The 26,451-nt window shown below is 40.7% G+C and overlaps 1 protein-coding gene and 2 long non-coding RNA genes across 6 annotated transcripts in view; 2 read left to right on the top strand and 1 right to left on the bottom strand.

Annotated features, from left to right (window-relative positions):
* LOC133233927 (uncharacterized) overlaps positions 1-7,889 on the bottom strand; it is a 51,741-nt gene extending 43,852 nt beyond the window's left edge. Inside the window, exon 1 of one of the 3 annotated variants that reach the window (XR_009731925.1) lies at positions 7,379-7,889. This is a non-coding gene — a long non-coding RNA (uncharacterized LOC133233927). The remainder of the gene's footprint in view (positions 1-7,378) is intronic. The other 2 variants (XR_009731924.1, XR_009731923.1) reach the window with 2 other exon arrangements.
* Positions 7,890-9,516: 1,627 nt separating this feature from the next.
* LOC133233928 (uncharacterized) lies at positions 9,517-11,645 on the top strand. The gene is made up of 2 exons (XR_009731926.1): positions 9,517-10,444; positions 11,234-11,645. It is a non-coding gene; the product is annotated as an uncharacterized LOC133233928 (long non-coding RNA).
* Positions 11,646-19,018: 7,373 nt separating this feature from the next.
* C21H15orf40 (chromosome 21 C15orf40 homolog) lies at positions 19,019-25,787 on the top strand. 2 transcript variants are annotated; one of them, XM_061394047.1, is made up of 4 exons: positions 19,019-19,183; positions 20,508-20,634; positions 22,705-22,832; positions 24,264-25,787. In XM_061394047.1, exons 1-4 carry the CDS (start codon positions 19,034-19,036, stop codon positions 24,357-24,359), a joined length of 501 nt encoding a protein of 166 aa, XP_061250031.1. In that variant the 5' UTR covers positions 19,019-19,033; the 3' UTR covers positions 24,360-25,787. The 2 variants fall into 2 exon arrangements, with proteins under 2 accessions (XP_061250031.1, XP_061250032.1); XM_061394048.1 differs by having other exon boundaries at positions 19,045-19,266.
* Positions 25,788-26,451: the final 664 nt, after the last annotated feature.

Genomic DNA, 26,451 nt, shown 5'->3' with positions numbered 1-26,451 from the left:
TTTTTTGCTACATATCTTTATGTTTTCATTTTTGTTCAAATTTAGGATACATATCTAGAAATGGATAACAAATACCAGTCTTTTTATCTTAGGACTTTTTCATGCATGCATTTTTAACTCTTGGTTGGCTAAGTATTATTTCACTGGTTGTTTCTTCAAGAAGGGTAAATGTCTCCCACATTACCGACCTTTGTACTTCACAGAGGGAAGGCAATGCTGCAAGATACATTACTTTTTTTTCATGATCCTTTCCCCTCAAAACTGTAGACATGCATCACTGACCTTTCTGCAAATTTAAATTTGCAGAAGTCTGAGTTTTATACTTTTTAACATGTATTTTATATTTCTGCATGCAAACATATAGGGTTTTGCTTTGTTAGCACTTGAAGTAAAAACTGCAATCAAGGTGTACTTGTTAATGGTTGTTTGTTTATTTTCATCTATTTTGACTAAAATGGTTGGCCTTTTTGACTGGATACTCAACGTCTTTATTTTCAGCATTGTATATTATTCTCAGATTATAATTTTGATTACTGCTCTTGTTCCAAGAATATCTGTATTCTTAAGTTAGAGTTCCTTTCCTCTGCTACTATTATTTATTGATCTATGATTTTTTTCTAATTTATATCTCATTCATTCTTATACTTCCAAGAAATTTCCTACAGATATCCCTCCACATGACTGCTTTTCTTCATGGCAGTCCACTCCAGTATTCTTGCCTGGACAATCCCATGGACATAAGAGCCTGGCGGGCTACAGTCCATAGGGTCGTGAAGAGTCAGACAGGACTGAAGCAACTTAGCAGTAGCAGTAGTGGTTAGCTTGTATTTTATTATCTGATACGTTGTTTTTTTTGTTTTGTTTTTTGTTTTTTGTTTTTGCCACACTGTGCAGCTTGAGGGATCTCAGTTCCCTGACCAGGGATTGAACCTGGGTAACAGGAGTGAACTTGAAAGCCTGGAATCCAAACTGCAAGGTCACCAGGGAACAACTTTGATACACTTTTTCTTTATTTTTTTTATTTTTTAACTTTACAATATTGCATTGGTTTTGCCATATATCAACATGAATCCGCCACAGGTATACACATGTTCCCCATCCTGAACCCTTCCTCCCTCCTCCCGCCCTGTACCATCCCTCTGGGTCATCCCAGTGCACCAGCCCCAAGCATCCATGTACTCCTTCATGAACTCATCCTTCTCCATCTCAAACTATCCTCACCTTCCTTTCTGTTCCAATTGCAGTTTATATCCTAGTCTCTTCATAACTATTTTCTGGGAGGTACAATCCCTAATGGGAGTTAGAAAATATAAAGGAGGAAAGACTTTTTGGAGTGAAATGAACAGCATTAGGGCTGCCTCCAAAAGCATGACCTAAATGATAGTTACATTTCTTAACTGAAATACAGACTAGGTATCCAATTAGTTTCCTCTTTTTATTTAAAAAAAATTTTAATTTATTATATTTGAATATATATAAATATTTATATAAAATAAAGATAATACATAAAACTTACATATATAATATATAGTATACAAAATATAAATACATACAAATATTTACATTAAAATTTTATACATGTGTTCATTCCCTTATACATTATGAAGATGAATGTTATAAAACTAAATCCATAACATTAGAGTTACAGACCTCACACTGGTTGAGAATCACCAACTTAAGGTCCAAATAGCAGAATTCAACAATGATAAGATTTAGTTGTCCTTGAGGTATATGGAGGCAACAAATTGAACTAGTTCAAATTAAACTAGCAACAAATTAAACTAGTGTGGCACTCCTGAGTATTAATGTCTGTTCCAATTTTTAAACAATGAATTAGGATATATTTTATTTTGAGTTATGCAATCATTCATTTAATCAAAACCATTTGAGTACAATATATGTATTAGGCACAGGGCTGAGTGCTGATGATACAGAAATGAATGCAAATTCGTTTTAAGATACAAAGATATAGCTCCAAATTGATGTGGCAAGTTTAATGATAAGCTTACATAGGAGCTATAGAAACAAGTATCCAGATATACAGTTCTCTTGACTGTTCATTGAGAACATCTTTCTGTATTATCACAATAGGCTGACCCAGGCTTAGTTAGTATTTTCTAACACTGTATAGTTCCATCTTTGTGACTCATCAAAGGTATAAATTAAAATTTATTAAACTCCCAGCCAGGCTACATTAAACATTCCAGAAGCACCAAACTGGGAGTCTTGCAGGGGAAATTTATGAGGGTGGAGAATTCTCTTAGTCAAAAAGATACAGCTCTATTCTCCTGGGAAACAACAGCCTTGCCAGTGTACAAGGTCATCTATTTACATGACTTATTTCATTGTGCTTATTATGTGTGGATAAAGGAAGAAAATAAATTACAGAAAAAGTGAAAGGGTAATTTGAAGTACTCTGCTTTTTTTTGGAAAGCAACTAACAGATTAGGGAAGTGATGACCAAAAATTTCTTGTATCATGCTGACTTATAACCCTAAAAAGCTTTTGATTCTAATTTCAAAAGGCAGGCAAATTACAAAAACATGGTTTAAGACTGTATTTGAGTTAATCTAAATACAGGAACACAAAAACTGTGGAAACTTAAAAAGAATGATATTTTTTAAAAAGTGTGTTAGAACTTCAGAAAAAAATTTTCAAATGCATTTTTAGTAATTGTTTCATTTTAATGATTTAAATGAAAAACAAAACTAACATTGAAAAACAACACTAAAAGGAAAACATATTTGCTGACGGGCAGCTATGGTTATGTCTCATAACCACTGGTGGGGTCTATACCCCTATGCCATCTGCTATATCCTAACTGTGAGGCACTAACTTGCATCTTGAGTGTTGGGCCTGAAAATCTAAACCTAAAATGTAAATATATCTCTACTAAAAGTCCCACTACAACTGCAGCAAAGTGATATGAAAAAGAAGAGCATTTTATTTCATGAATTCTCAAAATATAAAGTACCATTTTGGACACAGTGTTTCTCCAATGACTTTTTATGGTGAACCTATCATGTTCCCTGGTGGCTCAGATTGTAAAGCGTCTGCCCGCAATGTGGGAGACCAGGGTTCGATTCCTGGGTCAGGAAGATCACCTGGAGAAGGAAATGGCAATCCACTTCAGCACTCTTGCCTGGAAAACTCCATGGACGGAGGAGCCTGATAGGCTACAGTCCATGGGATCACAAAGAGTCAGACACGACTGAGTGACTTCACTTTCACTTTCACTTTTCATGTACTAGGATGTGGATATAAGGATGCAGGAAGGTTCTCTCTCAGTTCCCTTAATGAGTCAGTAGTAAGGGTTTTTTAACCCAAGCATCTGGCAGACATTTTTCACGTCCTACTTCACTTTGTCCAATCTAACACACTTTGAACCCACTGACTAGCCTCTATTGATGTGGCATGCTTTGCTTACAATTTAGCACAAAAATGAATGCCCACTTTATGAAGCATGCATGAAATGAAATACAAGTTATTTTAAAGCTAAGGATACTGAAGTCTTAATTCTCCAAGTAGGAACCTGCCAGCTTATTGTGGAAATAATTATTTTGGCTCAAAGCAGCTGAGCTGCAGAAATATGACTTACAAGTTTTTAATTTCCTTCTAATTATTATTTGCAAGAGCTAATGATTATCAGTAGTATATGAAAATTCAAGAACATCATTTCATAATTATATATTTTTTATCTATTACAACATTCATAATACCCTGAAATTGAAGATTTTTGAAGCCATAAATTTTATAAATATATAAAAAACATGTTGATTCCACATGAGAATACATTAATAATTTTTCCCTAGAGTTTATAATTTATTGCATTCACTTGCTGATATATTGACTCAAATACTAGTGTCTTAAAAACTGAGAAGCATATGTTTTGAAGAAAAGAAATATATTAATCTTTTAAAATAGTAGTTAACTTAAACCTGTTTTTCCCATGGCTGGCACTTGACTAGAATATCAAATTGCAGATTTCTGCAAGCGAAAGAGACATTCTGGCTGATGTATGGTCCACGGTCCAAAAGGATTGAGTGTGGATTTAAATGCAATCAAATTCTGAATAACTTTATCCACAAAGAAATACATGAGCAAAATAGCCACGCTCATGCCCTCTCCTAAATCATGAATTTAAAGGTGCATACTGATAGAAATAGGCACTGAAAAGGTTTCTCAAGCTTTGGAATAGCTTTCTCCTTGGTTTTTATGTAACCCCCCTCCACATACCTCTTCCAAGAAACGCTGACCACAAAAGCTCAATATTTATGAAGATTTAATAGGACTTACCTGGTGGCTCAGATGGTACAGCATCTGTCTGCTTACAACATGGGAGACCTGTGTTCGATCCCTGGGTGAGGAAGATCCTCTGGAGAAGGAAATGGTAACCCACTCCAGTAGTCTTGCCTGGAAAATCCCATGGATGGAGGAGCGTGGTAGGCTACAGTCCATGGGGTTGCAAAGAGTCGGACACGACTAAGCGACTTCACTTTCAATGAGTCTCTAAGGCTGTTCAATGCGGGAGACCCAGGTTTGATCCCTGGGTTGGGCCTGGAAAATTCCATGGACTATACAGTCCATGTGGTCACAAAGAATTGGACACAACTGAGCAACTTTCACTTTCAAGGTTGTTCAAGGTTAAGGAGACCTGATAAGCTTTCCAGGGGAAGTAGATTTCCTTCCTAATAATCTCAGAGTACTTCCCAAGTTACAGTGAAACATCTCAATATGGGAGTGGGTACGTAAGGCCTGGGGCTGCATAAAAGATGTGGAGCAGGGATGAGAGAATTATTAATGATCTTGATGCCTTTCCTCTGAAATAATCTAATTTTTGTGCAGAGAAAAAATATTACTGTCCCTGTTTCTTATCAGAATCATGGAAAGAGAGGGTGTATCACAGGCCTGACCTTGTATCAAGAGCTAAGCTGAGAACATAGATCATCACACTTGTTTTCCTGTAAATACCTCAGAACACACTACACACTCATTTAGTTTTTTTTCTTGTATTTGGTATGGAATCTTCCCTATCTTCAAATATGTATTTGAATTAGATGAGCTCAGGGAGCAAGAAAAAATTTGGAGATTCTTGGGCCCAAAAGTAAATTTTAAAATATAGATTAAAATATGGACAAAACAGACTAAATAATACTGCATAAATACTAAAAAAAAAAAAAAAAAAAGGGACTACTTCAGGAATGGTGACTCTAAATACAGTAGCAATATTTAGGACAGACCTGTTTTGGGGCCCCTATAATTACTTTACTGTGAAATATTTTAGATCCAAAAAAGGTCAGGAGGACAATGCAAACTCTTGTACACACCAGTAAGCTTCATCATTTCTTAAAAGTTTTCTTTGTATTTAAGAAATGTGTCATTACAAACATGGTGGAAGCCCCCTGCCAAACCTCCTCAATCCTATTCCCTGCCTCCCTCCCCTTGGTGAGAAGTAACAAAGTAATCAGTATCATGGTTTGCCTAACCTTTCACAGCGGGATTTTTTTGTCTCAACACCATGTTACTGAAAATATCCATGTTGATACATGCAATTCTAACCCATTCACTCTTATGACTCCAGAGTAATCCAATTTATAAATATAGCCTGATTCATCAATTCTTTTCATTTTTTTATTGATCAATTTTCTTAAAAGCCTATGAAGATTTACATTGGTTCTGCAATGAGCAATCTTATATTGTCACCTATAGTACTAGAATTCCAGGCTTCCACGGTGGCTCAGTGTTAAAGAATCCATTTGTAATGCAGGAGACATGGTTCAATCTCTGGGTCAGGAAGATTCCCAAAGGAAACGGCAACCCACTCCAGCATTCTAGACTGGGAAATCCATGGACAGAGGAGCCTGGTAGGCCACAGTCCATGGAGTTGCAGAGTCGGACTCAACTGAGTGACTGAACAACTCCAACAAAGGGTACATTTGCACTCATTTTCTGGGATACATACTCTAGTGAGACTGCTCTGTTGTGGACATTGAGAGCTTCACTAGTACCAGATAATGACAAACTGTCATTTTAAGGTGGAATACCAATTTTCATTCCCTTTAGTAGTGCAGAAAAGTTCTTGTTTTTACACATCAAGGCCAATATTTGGCATTTTTTAACTAAAAAATTTCCCACTCTGAAGAATATGAAATATTTTTGTATTTTTTGATTTTTGTTAGTGAAGTTAATATTTTCATGTTTTAGACTATGCAGTTTCCTCTTTGTGAACTTCCTGTTCATATCCTTTTCCCATTCTTCTATTAGTTCACTTTGCCTTTGTTTTATTGTATTTCAATATCTCATACACTAATTCCTTATTGGTTATATTTATTATTAAGATTTTCTCCCACTCTATACTTTTCCTTTTTTTTTTTGCTTACACCACAGGGCATGCATGCAGGATCCTAGTTCCCCCACGAGGGATCAAACCCCGACTCCTGCAGTGAAGCGCAGTGTCTTAACCACTGGACCGCCAGGGTAAGTCCCCATAGTATATACATTTGTATGATACAAAGGTGTTTGCTTAACCTGCTTGAATTTATAAATATTTTCCTTTGTAACTTATGCCCTTTGTGTCTTAGTTAAGGACACAAACATCACCCAGAGATCATACAGATATTCTATATATTCTTTTTCTAAATGCTTTAAGATTTACTTTTCATAAATAGATTTTAATCCACCTGGAATTTATTCTTTAATGGATTGATATTTTCTAATATTTTCCCTTTGGATATTAATAATCATATTTGAACCCCATGTATTGAATGTTCATCCTTTCTCCACCAATTTTTAAATTGCGGTATGCTGCTGCTGCTAAGTCACTTCAGTCGTGTCCGACTCTGTGCGACCCCACAGACGGCAGCCCACCAGGCTCCCCTGTCCCTGGGATTCTCCAGGCAAGAACACTGGAGTGGGGTGCCATTGCCTTCTCCGAAATTTCGGTATGGTTGACATTAATTCAGTCAATACAGAACACTTCTATCACAAAGATCTCTCAAGTTGCCTTTTACAGTCGTATTTCCTTTCCACCCACCCCCACTTCTTCTTTAATATCAGGCAATTGCTGGTCTGTTCTACATGTCTATAATCTTTGCATTTCAAGAATATTACATACAGTTCCGGCAGGGAGTGCGGTGAGAAGTGGATGGCGGCCTTCAACCCGGAGGTCCTCTGGCCTCCGGTGGGCAGGTGAATTAGGAGTCCCCAGGCCGGGACCTCCTGCGGGCGGGCGAGCCGGGGACCGGGACCCGCGGTGGGTAGGTGAACTGGGGGCGCACTCACTGGGACAGCTTGGGCTGTGTCTTGCGGTGCCCCAGAGCTCTAACCACCGCCACCCACTGGAAGCCGCAGCAAACCTCACCCTCACCCTCACCCTCACCTCTGCAGCCTAATGTCGGCGGCCGCTCAGAGCCCGGATCTCGCTGACCAACCCACCCGGTTTCTTGGCCCAAGGCTGCATGGCTTAGGCCAAGCCTCCGCCAGGCCCTCACGGGTGGGTGTGGACGCCTTGGACCCGCGCGGATCCGGTACCTGAGGTGACCACTTACGCGTGGAGACTGACGAAGACCTTAACGGCTCGGAAGGTGAGCTGAGCCGCGGTGGGCAATGGGTAGAAATTAACGGTTCGACAGTGGTGGTTCTGCCAAGACCTTGACGTCGAAAGACATTAATAGAAATGGTGGAATAACTTACCGCATGCAGCCAATAGGAACTAACCATCGCCCTTTGGGAAGACTTCCTGTCCATTTATAGAAGGCCTATGTCTATAATATGAAAAAGCTGCTCTCAATTTTTCACTCAGCCTTGCAAAAGGAAACTCACGCTTTATCTAGGCCTTCTAGATACGAAGAGGTTGCTGAAGTATGATAAAGTCAAGTTAGAAAATCATATATCTTGTAAATGCCCATTTGTTTCTTTTTTTAAAACCATGGAAAAGACGTATCTTCTGGAAATAATTTTTCTAAATGGAGTTGTTTGACCACTGTAAAATAGTAAAAAAAAGTTATAGATTAAAAGTCACACAGACTTGATGCAACGAAGAGTGTCCTAGATACATCAATCAAGGTAGAAATCCTAAAGGAAAAGACTGACAGATTTAATTACATTAAAATAGAAACACACATAGCATTTTCTATCTCACCTATAGATAAAGTGATAAGTATGTGAATATCCAGGCTTCCCAGGTGGCACTAGTGGTAAAGAATCTGCCTGCCAATGCAGGAGACATAAGAGAGGCCGTTTCTATCCCTGGCTCAGGAACATCCCTTAAAGAAGGAAATGGCTACTCACTCCAATAGTCTTGCCTGCGAAATCCCATGGACAGAGCCTGGCAGGCTACAGTCCATGCAGTTGCAAAGAGTCAGACATGACTTACTGACTAAACACCACCAACAAACGTGGATAGCCACACGAAAATGCGGCAATAAAAAGCACAAGCGTATGGGCTGGAAGAAAACCCACCAAAGTGCCTCTAAGGATGGAGGGAACAAGATGAGGAGTGAAGGCTGTTAGGGAAACACACAAAAGGAATACCAACGGAACATTTTATTCTCCTCCCACCCCTCCCATAAAAAAATCTGACACAAACATGACAAAACATTCAATTTGGTGAAGTCAGGTGGTGATGAAGTCAGAATGGATGTTAGCTTTCTCTGAATTTCTATGGATTTTGAAATTTCTTTTTAAAAATTTGGGGGTAAAAGGCAATAATTAGAGAAGAATGTAAGCCTTACCACATTTAATACAGGTAAGTGTGTCCATGCCTAAGAAGGGAATCAGAGGTTAATTAAAATGTTAGCAGCCGCTACCTCTAGGTGGAGGGATGCTGAGCTATTTTACTTCTTTCGTATTTGTGTCTCTGCATTTTGTAAAGTTCTTTTGTAAAGCCAACACTTTAATATTTTAATCGAAAACAAGGAAGCAAACAAACAAAACCACATCCTGTTGACATACAGAAAAGTTCAAGTCAGACAGGACTTCATAGGTGAGTTCTACATTAGAGGCCAGGAGAGTTTATGCAGGAAACCCTGACATCTAATAAACTGAAGCAAGGGACTCCACTAGATATTACGCAGATTTCCTTAAGCCTTTAGGCCAAGTTACCTCATCCAACCAAAAAAACAAAAACAAATTAAGAGTGGGATCTGTAGAAAGGACCTTCAAATGTGAAATGAAGAAATAGTGACTCCTAGCAAGGAGGAGGTTTTCCAATAATTTTTACCCACGTCTCACCCATCAGTGGGTTTCTGGCTTCTTACCAAGTCATCTATTTATAGCACAGTAAGCAGCCCTACTAGAGGCAATATTTCAGCAAGAGTCAAGTGAAAAGAAAGTATAAATATCTGGCAACTGACCAAGTCTGTCATCGGGAATAAGGGCTAATTAGACCCATATTATTTACTGTTCTAATCAGACCACTGTTCAGTTCAATTTTCTATGTCAAATGTCATCAAACAGGATTGTGTCCTGTCAATAACAATATAAAATAAATATTTTTATTTATTTATTTATTTTTAATTTGAGAACTCATCTCTCTCTTCAATTATGTAGAATTATCAGATATCTCTTCACATATTTCTACTCTTACTCCAGCTGATCTCTTTTTCTTTAGCTCAGGTTTGTTAGAATATATGAAGCTGTCCTCCATATCTCTTAGTTTCACTCTAGAATATTTGTATCTGTCTCCGCCTGTCCCTGCTGTGTGCATGTGGCTTCAGATGCCAGTGGAGTGGTGTCCACAAACTTGCACCAAACTCTTTTGTTCAACAGGCAACACTAGAGATGCATAGTTTATCACCAAACCATTGAGAAGAGCCCACTTCCCTTCTTATAGTCCAAATGCTTATTACTATGGGAAGTATTAGATCACCTTTTGTATTTCTATGAAATAATTGTTTAGGATGCTATGTAGTCGGTTAAAAATTGTTGACCTCTATGTACTGACATGGAAAAATTGCTAAGACATCTTAAATAAAAAAGCAAATACAAGTAATGCATACAGTTGACATCATATGCACCTATACACACACACAATGTATGTGTATGTGTATATATACATATGTGGAGGAGGGCATGGCAACCCACTCTAATACTCTTGCCTGGAGAATCCCATGGACTGAGGAGCCTGGCAGGCTACAGCCCATAGGGTTGCAAAGAGTCGGACACGAGTGAAGTGACTTAGCATGTATATATATATACATAAACTTTAATTGATATGCCTATTAGTCAGACTGCACAATTTAGAGCCAGCCATCACCGGAGAATTGATGTTTGCAAATTGTGGTGCTGGAGAAGACTCTTGAGAGTCAACTGGACTGAAAGGAGATCAAACCAGTCAATCTTAAAGGAAATCAACCCTGAATATTCATTGGAAGAAGCTTAAGTTCCAACACTTTGGCCACCTGATGTCAAGAGCTGACTCGCTGAAAAAAGAACCTGATGCTGGGTAAGATTGAAGGCAGGAGGAGAAGGGACAACAAAGGATGAGATGGTTAGATGGCATCATTGACTCAATGGACATGAGTTTGAGCAAACCCTGGGAGACAGTGAAGGGCAGGGAAGTCTGGCATGTTGCCGTCCATGGGGTCACAAAGAGCTGGACATGACTGAGTGACTAAGCATAGAACAGCACAAACCCACCCTCATGCTCAGTAACTCCCTGGAAATGCTCACAGTTCCCTGGTCGGGGAACTAAGATCCCACATGCCACACTGCATGGCCAAAATAAAAGTAATAACCAGACAGTTTGGCAGATGGGAGGTTTGGAGATCAGGGAAGCACTCATATTTGTTGAGTACCTTCTGTAAACTGTGCTAAGAGCTGCTTATCTGTTATCTCATTTTGCTCTCTTGGCCATTTATATGGCAGGCCTCATCTCCCTCTTATAAATGAGGAACCCAAGGCTCTTAGAAAAAATAATTTGTGAGGAATCATCAATAGTGTTGCCACAAGAACATACTATGAAGTGGAGAAAACATCATTTAGGCCCTAAGGAGAAATGTTTACTAATGGAGAAAATTCTTAAGCTTGTGGTTCCTCACCTAGGAAAATTTAGCAACCTCCTTTTTGGTTTCTAGAAGTATTAAGCTTATTTTTTTGATGGTTAAAGAATGGTTCTGCCCAAAGGCAGAGGAGTCAGACACATGAGTTTGCAAAGTTTCTTCTAAGTCTTACGATACTATAATTTGGTGTTTTTATGATTTCAGATGTGTTCTTGTTTATTTCCTTTTCTTAGGGTGGATAATATAAATGCAGCTGTGTTGGATTGGAAAGAAAAGATTTGTATTCTAAGTGAAGAGGCCAAAATAGGAGCACATAGAAAACCAATGATCTTTCTCCATCCTAGTGACTGTGGTGGAGTCCTTGTGGAATTGGAGCAAGCCTGATGAATAATTCACAAGAAACTGATTGCCCTGAAAAAGTCTTATCACAGTGTGCTTTGACACTGAGTCCTTCCCTGCTTCCGTCACTGAGAAGTCAGAACTAAATTACGGAAAGGGATTTTTTTTTTAAATTATATGTGTATATATACATATATATACACACAAAATATTTGCTGATTACTTTGGATTTTTTCTTGATTTGGAGAAAACTTTGATTACTGAATACTTATGGAATATTATTAAAATCATATTCATAGAAACAAATTATTCCTGTTCTGAAATGGGGTGATTGGGTACAGTGTGTCTGCTGCGTGGAAGGGGGTGCAGGATGGAGCCATAGAGGACACCTGACAGCTGCATGGCCACGTATCTGGGACAAGGGCTTCCTAAGGATGTTATGGAGAGTTTGTTTAGCGCAAACTATTTAAGGATAAGGAGTCTTTACCTCAGAATTTTTGTTCTTCTGCAGCAGCGCATGTTCACAATTTCCTTATTTTAGGGGCTAGTGCTGGATTATGAACAGGAAGTTTTGTGGCAGACTTGGTGCCTCATCTAGTGGGTGCATAGATAGGTAATTTTTTTTTAAGTCGGTAGCCATAGAAAATTGGAAATATCAAAGGAACATTTCATTCAAAGATGCGCACAATAAAGGACAGACAGAACTGGTAATGACCTAATAGAAGCAGAAGAGATCAAGAAGAGATGGAAAGAATACACTGAAGAACTATACAAAAAAAGATCTTAATGATCTGGATAACCACAATGGTGTAGTCTCTCATTCAGAGTCAGGCATCCTGGAGTGTGAAGTCAAGTGGGCCTTAGGAAACAATGCAGCCGATAAATCTAGTGGAGGGAATGGAATTCCAGCGAGTTATTTAAAATCCTAAAAGATGATGCTATTAAAGTGCTGCGCTCAATATGTCAGCAAATTTGGAAAACCTAGCAGAGGCCACAGGACTGGCAAAGGTCAATCCTCATCCCAATCCCCAAGAAAGGCAGTACTAAGGAATTTTCAAACCACTGAACAATTGCACTCATCTCCCATGCTAGTAAGGTTATGCTCAAAATCCTCCAAGCTAGGCTTCAGCAGTAGACAAACCAAGAACTTCCAGGTATTCAAGCTGGGTTTAGAAAAGGCAGGGGAACCAGAAATCAAATTGCCAACATTTGCTGGATCATAGAGAAAGCAAGGGAATTCCAGAAAAACATCTACTTCTGTTTTATTGACTATGCTAGAGCCTTTGACTGTGTGGATCATAACAAACTGTGGAAAATTCTTAAAGAGATGAGAATACCAGACCGCCTTACCTGTCTCCTGAGAAACCTGTATGCGGGTCAAGAAGCAACAGTTAGAACACTATAGGGAACGACTGATTGGTTCAGGATTGAGAATGAGGTACCACACAGCTGTCTGCTGTCACCTTGTTTATTTAACCTATATTCTGAGCACATTGTGAAAAATGCCAGGCTGGATGAGTTATAAGCTGGAGTCAAGATTGCTGGGAGAAATATAAACAACCTCAGATATGCAGATGATACCACTCTAATGGCAGAAAGCAAAGAGGAACTAAAGAGCCTCTTGATAAGAGTGAAGGAGAAAAGTGGAAAAGCCAGCTTAAAACTCAACATTAAAAAAAAAAAAAAAGATCATAGTGATTGTAGCCGTGAAATGAAAGATCCTTGCTCCTTGAAAGAAAAGCTATGAAAAACTTAGACAGCATATTAGAAAGCAGAGACATTACTTTGCTGACAAAGGTTCATGTAGTCAAAGCTATGGTTTTTCCTATAGTCACATATGGATATGATAGTTGGACCATAATGAAGGCTGAGCCCCGAGGAATTGATGCTTTCAAACTGTGGTGCTGGAGAAGACTTGAGAGTCCCTTGGACTGCAAAAAGAACAAACCAGTCAATCCTAAGGAAATCAACACTGAATATTCATTGGAAGAACAGAAGCTGAAGCTGAACCTCCAATACTTTGGTCATCTGATGCAGAAACCCAAGTCACTGGAAAAGACCCTGATGATGGGAAAAATAGAAGACAGGAGGAGAAGAGGATGACAGAGGAAGAGATGGTTGGATGGCATCACTGACTCAATGGACATGAGTTTGAGTGAGCTCTGGGAGATGGTGAAAGACATGGAAGCCTGGTGTGCTACAGTCCATGGGGTCACAAAGTCGGACACAACTGAGCAACTGAACAACAACAAAGATCATGGCATCCGATCGCATTACTTCATGGCAAATAGAAGGGGAAAAGGTGAAAGCAGTGACAGATTTCCTCTTCTTGGGCTCTAAAATCACTCCAGATGGTGACTGCAGCCATAAAATTAGAAGACAATTGCTTCTGGGCAGGAAAGCTATGAGAAACCTAGACAGTGTATTAAAAAGCAAAGATATCACCTTGCCGACAAAGGTCCATATAGACAAGGCTATGATCTTTTCCATTCCAGGATGTCAATTCCAGACATCCTGGAATGTGAAGTCAAGTGGGCCTTAGGAAGCATCACTACAAACAAAGCTAGTGGAGGTGATGGAATTCCAGTTGAGTTATTTCAAATCCTAAAAGATGATGCTGTGAAAGTGCCACAATATGCCAGCATATTTGGAAAACTCAGCAGTGGCCACAGGACTGGAAAAGGTCAGTTTTCATTCCAATCCCAAAGAAAGGCAATGCCAAAGAATGCTCAAACTACCACACAATTGCATTCATCTCACATGCTAGTAAAGTAATGCTCAAAATTCTCCAAGCCAGACTTCAGCAATATGTGAACCGTGAACTTCCAGATGTTCAAGCTGGTTTTAGAAAAGGCAGAGGAACCAGAGATCAAATTGCCAACATCCGCTGGATCATGGAAAAAGCCAGAGAGTTCCAGAAAAACATCTATTTCTGCTTTATTGACTATGCCAAAGCCTTTGTGTGAATCACAATAAACTGTGGAAAATTCTGAAAGAGATGGGAATACCAGACCAGCTGACCTGCCTCTTGAGAAATCTGTATGCAGGTCAGGAAGCAACAGTTAGAACTGGACATGGAACAACAGACTGGTTTCAAATAGGAAAAGAAGTACATCAAGGCTGCATATTGTCACCCTGCTTATTTAACTTATATGCAGAGTACATCATGAGAAAAGCTAGGCTGGAAGAAGCACAAGCTGGAATCAAGATTGCCGAGAGAAATATCAATAACCTCAGATATGCAGATGACACCACCCTTATGGCAGAAAGTGAAGAGGAACTAAAGAGCCTTTTGATGAAAGTGAAAGAGAGTGAAAAAGTTGGCTTAAAGCTCAACATTCAGAAAACTAAGATCATGGCTTCCAGTCCCATCACTTCACGGCAAATAGATGGGGAAACAGTGGAAACAGTGTCAGACTTTATTTTGGGGGGCTCCAAAATCACTGCAGATGGTGATTGCAGCCATGAAATTAAAAGACGCTTACTCCTTGGAAGGAAAGTTATGACCAACCTAGATAGCATATTAAAAAGCAGAGACATTACTTTGCCAACAAAGGTCTATCTAGTCAAGGCTGTGGTTTTTCCAGTGGTCATGTATGGATGTGAGAGTTGGACTGTGAAGAAAGCTGAGCACTGAATAATTGCTTTTGAACTGTAGTGTTGGAGAAGACTCTTGAGAGTCCCTTGGACTGCAAGGAAATCCAACCAGTCCATCCTAAAGGAGATCAGTCCTGGGTGTTCATTGGAAGGACTGATGTTGAAGCTGAAACTCCAACACTTTGGCCACCTCATGCAAAGAGCTGACTCATTTGAAAAGACCCTGATGCTGGGAAAGATTGGGGCAGGAGAAGGGGATGACAGAGGATGAGATGGTTAGATGGCATCACCGACTCGATGGACATGGGTTTGGGTGGACTCCAGGAGTTGGTGATGGACAGGGAGGCCTGGCATACTGAAGTTCATGGGGTCGCAAAGAGTCAGACACAACTGAGTGACTGAAGTGAACTGATGATCTTTTCAGTAGTCATGTATGGGTGTGAGAGCTGGATAGTAAAGAAGGCAGAGCATCGAAGAATTAATGTTTTGAAATTGTGGTGCTGGAGAAGACTCTTGAGAGTCCATCGGACAGCAAGGATATCAAACCAGTCAATCCTAAAGAAAATCAACCCTGAATATTCACTGGAAGGACTGTTGCTAAAGCTGAAGCTCCATTACTTTGGCCACCTGATGTGAAGAGCTGACTCATAAAAAAGACCGTGATGCTGGGAAAAACTGAAGGGAAAAGGAGAAGGAGGCGGCAGTGGAAGAGATGGTTAGATAGCATTACTGACTCAGTGGACATGAATCTGAGCAAACTCTGGGAGATAGTGAAGGATAGAGATGCCTGGTGTGCTACAGTCCATGGGTTTGCAAATAGTTGAACACATCTTAGCGACTGAACAACATGGTACTCATAAGCAAAACTTTTAATGTAACTGTTGCTGGGAATGGCCACAAGGTTGCTGGATTTTCTAGTGCCCAACTGTGGTTACTCTGGAAATGAAAGCTTTATGAGAGTTTTCATTCAAGGCTGTAATTTAGTGTGGAACGTACCTGAACAAATATCCAAAAGCTTGTGTGTTCTTCCCTAGCTTTCTTTTTTAAATTAATCCTTATTCTATATTGTAGTAACAGTGATATACAATGTGTTGTGAGTGGCAGGTGAACTGAATGTGTTTTCAGTTTTACATATATATATATATATATTCATATTTGCATTTTTCCCCATGGAATTCATTACAGTGTGTTCACAGAAATCCTTTGTTATACCTAGGTCTTTGATGATTACTTTTTTTACATGCAATGATTATATTTGCTTACTCTAACCTTCTATTTTATCCCTTTCCACTTGCTTTCTCCTTAATAATCAGAAGATTGTTTTCTAGGTCTCTGAGTCTTCATGTTTCTCAGTGAATAAATTGGTGGGTGTTTATCAATTCCAGCTATAAATGATATCTAAAGATATATATCTTTTTCTGATTTTGAGTTTCTTCATGTTGTTTGATCATCCCTAGTTTTATCAATATTCCTGAAAATCACATTATGTCATTTTCTTCTGTCAGGGTCATGTTCCATTGTGTACATAGGTCTCTTTTTCTTTATCCATTTATCTCCCCATCAATATGTTTATTTCCACTTTTTGGCTGTTGTAAAGTGCAGTCCAGTGCATGCTTGGTTGCACATGTATTTCAAAATGTTTTCTTCTCAAAAATTCCTTGGAGTGGTTCTGCAAGATCTTCTAGTAGATTTATTTTTATTTAGGTGTGTTAGACACTCAGTCGTGTCCGATTCTTTGTGACCCCATGGTTTGTAGCCCACCAGGCTCCTCTGTCCGTGGGATATTCCTGACCCAAGGATCAAACCCACTTCTCCTGTCTCTCCTGCATTGGCAGGCAGGCGCCACTCGGGAAGCTCTTTTTGTTTATGGACATAAAGCAACTCAACTTACTTAAACATCTACAGTGGAAACAAGTGCTGCCATCTGCTGCTTCACCAGTTTTTTGCAGTCTTGGGTTTTTCTCCACTGCTCTCGGTAGGTGAGAGAGAACTATTTTTGTTATTTCCTCTGATAGAGGGTAAGGAACGTCACGCTATCATTTCCTATTAAAAGAACTGCCTGAGTGACTCCTGTACACCAGGATCTGCACTGAGCACTTGACACACATTCTCTTTTTTTTTTTAATACAAATTTATTTATTTTAATTGGAGGCTAATTACTTTACAATATTATAGTGGTTTTGCCATACATTGACATGAATCTGCCATGGGTGTACATGTGTTCCCCATCCTGAACCCTTCTCCCACCTCTCTCCCCATACCCTCCCTCTGGGTCATCCCAGTGCACCAGCCCTGAGCACCCTGTATTATGCATCGAACCTGGACTGGCGATGATAATATATGATTATCATATATTATATCATATATTATCATATCATATATTATCACATACGATAATATACATGTTTCAGTGCCATTCTCCCAAATCATCCCACCCTTGCCCTCTCCCACAGAGTCCAAAAGACTGTTCTATACATCTATGTCTCTTTTGCTGTCTTGCATACAGGGTTATTGTTACCATCTTTCTAAATTCCATATATATGCGTTATTATACTGTATTGGTGTTTTTCTTTCTGGCTTACTTCACTCTGTGTAATAGGCTCCAGTTTCATCTACCTCATTAGAACTGATTCAAATGTATTCTTTTTAATGGCTGAGTAATACTCCATTGTGTATATGTACCACCGCTTTCTTATCCATTCATCTGCTGATGGACATCTAGGTTGCTTCCATGTCCTGGCTATTATAAACAGTGCTGCGATGAACATTGGGGTACACGTGTCTCTTTCAATTCTGGTTTCCTCAGTGTGTATGCCCAGCAGTGGGATTGCTGGGTCGTATGGCAGTTCTATTTCCAGTTTTTTAAGGAATCTCCACACTGTTCTCCATAGTGGCTATACTAGTTTGCATTCCCACCAACAGTTGCCACACATTCTCATTTGCTTCTCACGACATCATATGAGAAAAGTACTATTATAAGACCCATTTCACAGGCCAAGAAATTCATGTTTTAAAAGGTCAGTAAGTAGTGGGAAGTCAAATTTAAACCCAGGTCTATCTCCCAAGCCATAAAGTTAGGAAACTATTTTGCTGGGTCCCAAAATAACATGTCACTATTTTCAAACTTTACAATAAGACCCTGAAAGATACTTTGCCAATCTGTATTTACTGCAAAATATGAGAATTTTCTATTTTTTAAGTGTAATTACTCCAGTATCTGTCCAACAAATTGTGATAATTTATTTGAGTTATCAAATGGTCCTTCTTTTAGGCCCACATAAGTAGTACTTTAATTTGCAAGAAAAAACTTTACCTGGAAATAGACAACCTTATAGGATATTAAAGAGCCAGATCTTCAAATGCAGTATGTTTTAGACAAATCTTTTCCCTTTCAAGTCCTATCTGCTCCAAACCATCTCCTTTTTGCTACCCTGTTCCAGTCATTGAGATTCAAAACCTGAAAACTGTCCCTTGAACTAGACAATGCATCATTCCTAAGACAGCATGGTGCTATAGTATCCTAGCTCCAAAAGCTACACGGCTCATTACTCTTGCCTACTTTGTACACTTGAAAAATCCATTTTCCATCTTCTCCATTGGCAAAAGCTAAGACAACATTGAGTTTTTAAATTCAACTTTACTAAAACCTGAAAGAAATTAAAGAGAAAATAGGAACAAGTATAAACATTAATAATGGGTTTCCTGCCATTTGGATCATAGACCACCCCCTCTTTTTTTTTTTTAACCATTTGCAGTATCTCTTCACGGCTTCCCAGGAGGTACAGTGGTAAATAATCTGCCTGCCAATACAGGAGACCCAAGAGTCATGGGTTCGATTCCTGGGTGGGGAAGATCCCTTGGAAGATGAAATGGTAACCCACTCCACTCTTGCCTAGAAAACTGCGTGGACTGTGGAACCTGGCGGGCTACAGTCCGTGGGGTCTCCGAAGAGTCGGACACGACTTAACGACTGAGCATGCATGCAGTAGTTCTTCAGGTCTTTCCAGGAAGAAGGAGTCGTGCTCCGGCCAGCCAGAAGGCGTCGCCCTCGTGCCCGAGCGGAGGCTCAGGCCAACTGGGCCACGCTCCGCTGCTGCATGCGCAGGCGCAGAGGGCTCTTCCGTCGCCTGGATGGGATGCAGCTGTTAGGCTACGGGTTGAGGCTGCTTGAAGCTGGATCTGGTTCTCGGGCTGTCACCCGGCTCCCTTTGGGCGACATGCCTAAGAAATGTGGTGCGACGAACAAGGCCAGTGGCAATTCCCGTGGCCGCGGGAGGGTGGGCCGCAGGAATGCTGGTTGAGGAGCGCGGGAGAGAAGCGGGACACGCGGGTGGGTAGAAGCTCCGCTAACCGCTTGTTGTCTCCGAGTCCCAGGCCTCCTTCTCCCCACCCGACTCGGCTGCGCCGCAGGCCACCCGGAGAGGTCGAGCACCTGGGCCGGCGTCGCGCGTGCCTCTCCCCGAGCGGTGACTGCCGCCCCTCCGGCCTCGCTCTCGCACTCCCAGGCTCGCGCTTCGTGTTCCGGCAGCGCGGTGTGGCCTGTACTTCCCTGGGAGGCTCTCGCCAGCGTTCAGTCCCCTTTCCTTCCCTCGACTGTCTTCCCACCCCTCCGTCGGGAACCCACCACTTCCCATTTCCCTTTCACTGTCTCTGCAGGGCCGATTTCGGTTGGTTCCTAAGACTCGGCTCTAAATTTGCTTCCTGCTGGGAGCTTCCCCGTCGTCCCGAGGCCGAACTGCCTCCTCCTTCGCTGCGCGGTGATGCCCCGTGGGTGTGTGGTCGGCGCTCCTAGCACAGTGTACCAGTCCACAGTCCGGGCTCCTTGAGGGCAAGGGCCATGTGTCCTTATTCAATCTTTACTCATCCTTTGCCTCCACACCCCCCTGGTGCGCAGTTTATGTTTGTTGAGTGGAAAGTTCCTAGTACAGCTTCTGACACATGGTAGTTCTTTAAATCAGCTTCCCGTGTGGCTCAGCGGCGACGAGTTCGCCTGCCAGTGCAGGAGACAGAGATCCGATCCCTGGGTTGGGAAGATCCCCTTTAGGAAGAAGTGGCAACCCACTCCAGTATTCTAGCCTGGGAAATCCTATGAACAGAGGAGCCTGGCGGGCTACAGTCCCTGCGGTAGGAAAGAGTCAGACACGACTTAGCGGCTAAATAACAATAAGTCCTTTAAATACCACTGTTGTTCCTTTTTTCTCCACCCCTCCCCTCTTATAAACACGTCCAGCCGTGGTTGTTCACAAACGTTCAACTTGTGCTGCTTAAAATACAAAGATAAATAATGAATAGTCGCTGCCCCTGAGGAATGGGAAATGCAAAGGAACCGGCTCTAAGGTTTACCAAGGCAGGAAAAAAACAGTGGAGTTGATGGGGAGGCTTTGTGGAATAATTGATTTGAGCCCTGAAAGATGTTGGAAGACCATTCTAGATGACCAGAAATCCTTGGACATGACTAATCAGCCTAATTTGCCTTGGTTAAGGGTGAAAAGGAATCCTGGCAGGATCAAATGCGTGGGAAAGTGTTTTGTAAACTGTGAAGCTGTACTGTGATTGTTCTTGTCGTTTTAGGGTAAAAACCAGAGCAAGGAACCAGAGAGACCACTTCCTCCCTTAGGTCCTGTGACAGTTGATCCTAAAGGCGGTGTCAGCATAGCCATCCATGCCAAACCGGGTTCCAAACAAAATGCTGTGACAGGTATACTTGGACCCTGGGGTAGGGATCTTGTATGAAGGACTCAGCTGTCCCCTGCTCCATCCTTCTTTTGCCTTAGTTTGCTGAAAATTTATCCTGTATGGTCAAGTGTATTTTTCACGTCTGCAGTTAGAGGCTCCTCCGTTTTTAAACTCTGAATTCTAATTTAAAGGTATAATCTAGTGCTTAAAACTGAATACGTATATATTTAAAGCATACCAAGTTAGATGAAAAACCACTGAACACTGTCTTTTTTTATATTTTATTAGCCAGTATTGTGGTGATCAGTTCAAAATACAAATATTGAATCATTATGTTGTACAGCTGTTATATGTCAATCATACCTCAGTTTTAAAAAAGGTATTTTAGAAAGAACTTATACAGAAACATATGTAGCCTAGATGATTCTTAGTTTGTCCTATTCCAAAAGTGGAAATGTTCAGAGAAAGATGTTTCGGTTATTTTTTAATGATCATTGGTCCAAGGAGGGAGAGAACCTGATGATCAACACCTGTGTGAGCTTTTCAGTCCAGGCTATGCAAAATATTTCTGGGCCCAGTTCTTTCATCTGTCAGATGAGATAGTTGGCCTGTTAGAAGCTTTTAAGCTATTCCCTGGACCCCCAAAATTGCCTCAGGGTTCTCTGTGGTGGGCACAGGTGAGGTAAGCAGAGAGGACTCTTGAGAACTGTTGACATTTGCTTTAAATGTTGGAATTTCAGGGGAAATTGAGTGGAGGTGGGGGATTCTGAGTGGGGGTAAAAGTTTGAAAAGCATTGATCTGAGTAGTCTTGATTGTCTTTGTCACCCACTAAAGCTCTGTATTCCAATTTTTTTAATATTTTGAAAACAAGACCTCAGAATTGGGGTGCTGGGCCTGGTTTGTGCTTATGGCCATGTTAGCGTGGCTGTGTGTTGGCTGTCCCTCCTTAGCCAGCATTTTCTAAGTAGTCGCTGTGGACACTGTCTCTGCATACTGTTGGAATACCATGTTTCATCAGATATAATTGGCCATCAACTGTAAGGTACACACGGTACTTTATGTACCAGTAAGACAGACAAAATCCACATCAACTAAACGTTTTCTTTCCCATCTAACACCTGGATTTCAAAGATACTAAAATTGGAAAACTGCATCATAAAATCAGTGACAGGATAGGAGAAGGGTTGTTCTACTGTCTCATTTCTGTGGACTGTGGCCATGTTTACACAGGCGAGATGAATGAGTATGGAAATGCCTGGGTAACCCCACATGTAGGACTAGCTCAAGCTCATTTGCAAACTGCTTTGAATATATACTCCTCTCAGAAATGACATGGAGGACTGCAGGCAGGTTGCTCTTTATGAAGGCTGTATTGATGAGGAAGCCTGAACCACTTCAGAAAGCAGTGTTCATTGTCCCTGGATTTCAAAGCATGAATTCAAGTTTATTTTTGAATCACAACATCACTTTGTAGCTATGTGACCCTGAACACATTACTTCTCGGTTCCAGTTTCCTCATTTGTAAAATGGAGACGATAAACTATAGGAATAAAGTTATTATTGGTAAAGCCCTTAAAATATGTTTGTGTGCCCTTAAACTTGGTGTAAGTGCTATGTAGCTGTTAACTAAATAAATACATTTTAAAAACATCAGAGAGGCATTTCACTGAGGTGAACCTAATGCAGTGCTGCCACTTCCCTAATGAGGAAACTCTGAACAGCCCTGTACAATCTGTGAGCTACCTCATTCACTCATTTCTCAGTGACTGCTGGACTAAAGCCCAGCTCCCCTGACTCCTTGCCTGGGGCTCTTCCTATCAGACCAGGTGCAGTTTCCAGCTCCTAATTCCAGATTATTGCTCAGGACTCTGTGGGCCCACCTTGGTCAGCAGGTGAAAACCAATTTTCTTCTCTGGGTTTCTATAATGGAAGTAGCATGTTTATGTTCCTTTAACTGATGAGCTTCATCATTCTTCATTCAGCAGTTATTCACTGAATCCCTACTGTATGCCAGACAAATGCAAATGCTTTTACAAAATATCCCCACTTCATGAAGAAAAGGAACTCTATGAGGATCTGTTCTCATTCCAGACGTGACAACCGAGGCTGTGAGTGTAGCCATTGCCGCACCTCCGACAGAGGGAGAGGCTAACGCGGAGCTGTGTCGCTATCTTTCCAAAGTCTTAGAACTCAGGAAGAGTGATGTGGTTTTGGATAAGGTAGGCCTCTCTTTCTCTCAACATCTTTGAGTACTACATCAGTCATTACTTTTAAAACACCAATTTTTTTCTTTTCAAAATAATTGAAAAACCAGTTGTTTTTAACTCTCGTATACATTTAATCACCAAAAATCTATAATTCTTCCTACTCCCCTTCCTCCCAAATGCCTTAGTCCTTCTGAGTTCATGCCTGTACCTGCTCTGTCAGATTAAACTTGCTTGTCTCTTCCCTCATCACCTTAGTAGAAACATCTAAAATGCTTCCTGTTGTTTGTAATCTCCATTAGTGAGTCCATCAAGCACATCTGGTCCAGCATGTACTTGCTCACTGGGAGACACTCATTAAAGAGATGGCTCATACAAAGTCATTAATACTTCTGCACTAGAAGGGTCTGCACTAGAGGTGGTGATCAAAATCACCTGGGAATGATTTCTAAAACACGGGTTCCTGGGCATTACCTCAGGCTTACTCAAATAGAATCTGCAGGAGTAAGACCCACTCAAGCTTATATTTCTTACAACTCTGCTTGTTTTCCAGTGCTATATTCTGTAGCTCCCATCCAGGATCCAGTGGGCACTGAGTCATTGATTAGTAGGCTTCCCCTAAGCAGGAAATGGCAACCCACTCCAGTATCCTTGCCTGGAAAATCTCATGGACAGAGGAGCCTGGTGGGCTGCAGTCCATGGGGTCGCAAAGAGTCGGGCACGACTGAGTGACGAACACCAACACCTAAGCATCCATATCATCAGGCCATGCCCCTCCGCATCTCCTCCACAGCAGGTCGTTTCTGATTTTCTGCCAGCGCGCATGCCCTAACATCTGCCTAAAAGCCCTCCCCATGCTTCCACCTGTGCAGCTTCTACCCATCTAGATAAATACCTGCTCAGAATTTACTTTCTTTAAAGGATGTTTCTAAACAAATCCTTCTTATAGTTGTCTTAATCGGTTGTGGGATCATAGCACTTGGATATGTGGTCACTTTTTGTTTGGAATTTTTCAGAAATGTGTAACAGTATAGAGAATAGCAATCCTATATTAAGAATTATTTTTAATCAAAGTTTATATTAAATTGCAATATTTGTTTTGGTAATTTAAACAAAAGTATTACTTGAAAACAGAATATTGTACGTCCAGATTCCATACTCATTTTGAAAATGCCTAATTTTTATTACTACAGAATTGATGTATGAAGGTAAAACCTCTGGGGAATTGTAAAAGAAAAAGAAAAAAAGTACTGAACCGGAATCTGTCTTTGGATAGACCAGAAATGGCTAGGAGAAAGCAGCACTAAGCTACCAGGAAAACTAGCCCACCTGTGACAGCCCCACAAGGACACGGTGGTGTATCCTCAGCAACTGAAGTCTGCTGTCACTAATAGCATTAGAAAGTTTAGTGTGTTGTCCTGACACCGATTTTTCCTTTTGGTCCAGGGTGGTAAATCTCGTGAAAAAGTGGTGAAGCTTTTGGCCTCCACACCTCCGGAAGAGATCTTGGAGAAATTGAAAAAGCAAGTTGAAAAGAAATAAAAGCAAGAAATGAAAAGTACGTCCTTGAGAAACTTTTTTTATTGCTAATGATGGAGAGACTGTTAAAATACACTTAAATACACAGAATGTGTAAATATATTTAATAAGAACAGGACTCAAAAAAGAAGTATGAAGATTAAAAGTACTGGACATGGAACTTAGGTTCTCAAATCCCTGATCCCAAACAGCTCGGGACATGTTACTCTGTTTTCACAGAATTACAGAGTACAGAACTGGAAAGGATATTTAGGATGACCTGATTCAGCCCCTTTCATCTTGTGATGAGGCTTCTGACTTCAGAAGTTGAGAGTATTCAGGATCACTTGGTGCAAGATGGCAACTAGAACTTAGATCCTTTGGCTTCTAGCTGAATGCAGTTTATCCTGGTTGTAAATTAAAATGGTAATATTTCCACAGCAATTACTGGAATTCTGGGGACTGCCTTCTAATCCAGTTTAAAAGTGACAGAGGAAACCTGTCACACTGCTTCGTAGTGTCACTTTATATTTTAAAATGCTTATGTATCTTCCCTGGTATCTTAGCTGGTCAAGAATTCACCTACAATGCAGGAGACCCTGGTTCAATTCCTGGGTCAGGAAGATCCACTGAAGAAGGGATAGGCTACCCACTCCAGTATTCTTGGGCTTCCCTGGTGGCTCAGCTGGTAAAGAATCCGCCTGCAATGCAGGAGACCTGGGTTCGATCCCTGGGTTGGGAAGATACCCTGGAGAAGGGAACAGCTACCCACTCCAGTATTCTGGCCTAGAGAATTCCATGCATTGTGTAGTTCATGGGGTCACAAAGAGTCAAACACGATTGAGCGACTTTCACTTTTATGTAAATGCAGCATTTTTTTGTCTTTTTAAAATTCTGTTGAGCATTTTGTTAAAAAGAACAATCAAGACTTGCAATTTAGAGAGTTCCCTGGCAGTCCAGTGGTTAGGACTCAGCACTTTCACTGCCACGGCCCAGGCTCAATCCCGGGTCAGGAAACTCAGATCTCATGAGCGGAACACTACCAAGCAAAGAAAAAAAAAAGATTTGTAATTTCATGTTAATATTCCTCTTGGATGGTAACTCCAGTCATCAAATCTGTTGTCCTTATGAATCTCCTAAGATCTTCAAAAGAAGACAGACGATCTGGAAACTATTTTCAATACTTGTGAAAGCCTGTCCTGTCAGAAGTCATATCTATATTGAGGCTTCAAAAACTAATAATAAGTATCTTGTTTTTAAATGTTCAATACAAACTATAGTAATTAAGGTAATCTAAATAATTACTAACTTTGCTGATGGAAGAGTTGATTTGCAGTTGTCTGCTTTGTCTAATAAGTACATGAGAAAAACCTGATAGACAAAAGTTTTTAAAAATATAAAATCCACTAAAAGGACCAATAATAAAAATGATGGATGGTAAAAGAACTGGGAGCCACTTGTCCGGTACAACTTATTTTGTTGAGAGGAACCAAGGACAATCAGTGCGGCGGCTCATCCGAAATCAGAGTAAAGGGCAGAGCACAGGTTGCACTCAGCTCCCTTCTCTTACGCCGTCTGCCCCCAGATGTGCTCTGCTTTACGTGGTCTTGGCTTCAGAATCCTTTCTGTTCTTTTTCAACACTATTCTGGTGTGTGCGCTACAGGCATTTTTTTACTTGTGGTCTTTACATGAATCCTTGTTTGTTAGGATGCTTTCCCTGATAAGTAACAGAAACCTAACTCATCTGGCTTAAGCAGTGAAGGGATTTATTAGCTCACATACCTGAAAAGTCTCAGAGGCAGGGTTTACTTAGGGGTTGGTTTGGCTCATCAGCAGTTCAGTGATGTCATAAAGGACCCATCTACTTTCCTTCCTGACTTACTTCAGCAGTGCCAGCTTTACCCTCAGGCCCACTTCCTTCCTGGAGGCAAAAAGGCAGCAGTTTTGGGCTTCTCATCCACCTATCCAGTTGGAAAAAGGGCCTCTCATAAGAGCTTTGGTATTTCTTTTCCAAAAGCTCTCCATCAGCTTCTCCTTGTATCTTGGCCCAGATCAGGTCACACGAAGTTTCTAAACCAGCCCCTATTGTCAGAGAATGCCAGGTTGTAACACAAG

Source organism: Bos javanicus, chromosome 21, assembly GCF_032452875.1.
Source record: "Bos javanicus breed banteng chromosome 21, ARS-OSU_banteng_1.0, whole genome shotgun sequence".
Lineage (NCBI taxonomy): Eukaryota > Metazoa > Chordata > Mammalia > Artiodactyla > Bovidae > Bos > Bos javanicus.
The sequence above is the reverse complement of the archived record's forward strand: the minus strand, read 5'-3'. Positions and strand labels throughout refer to the sequence as shown.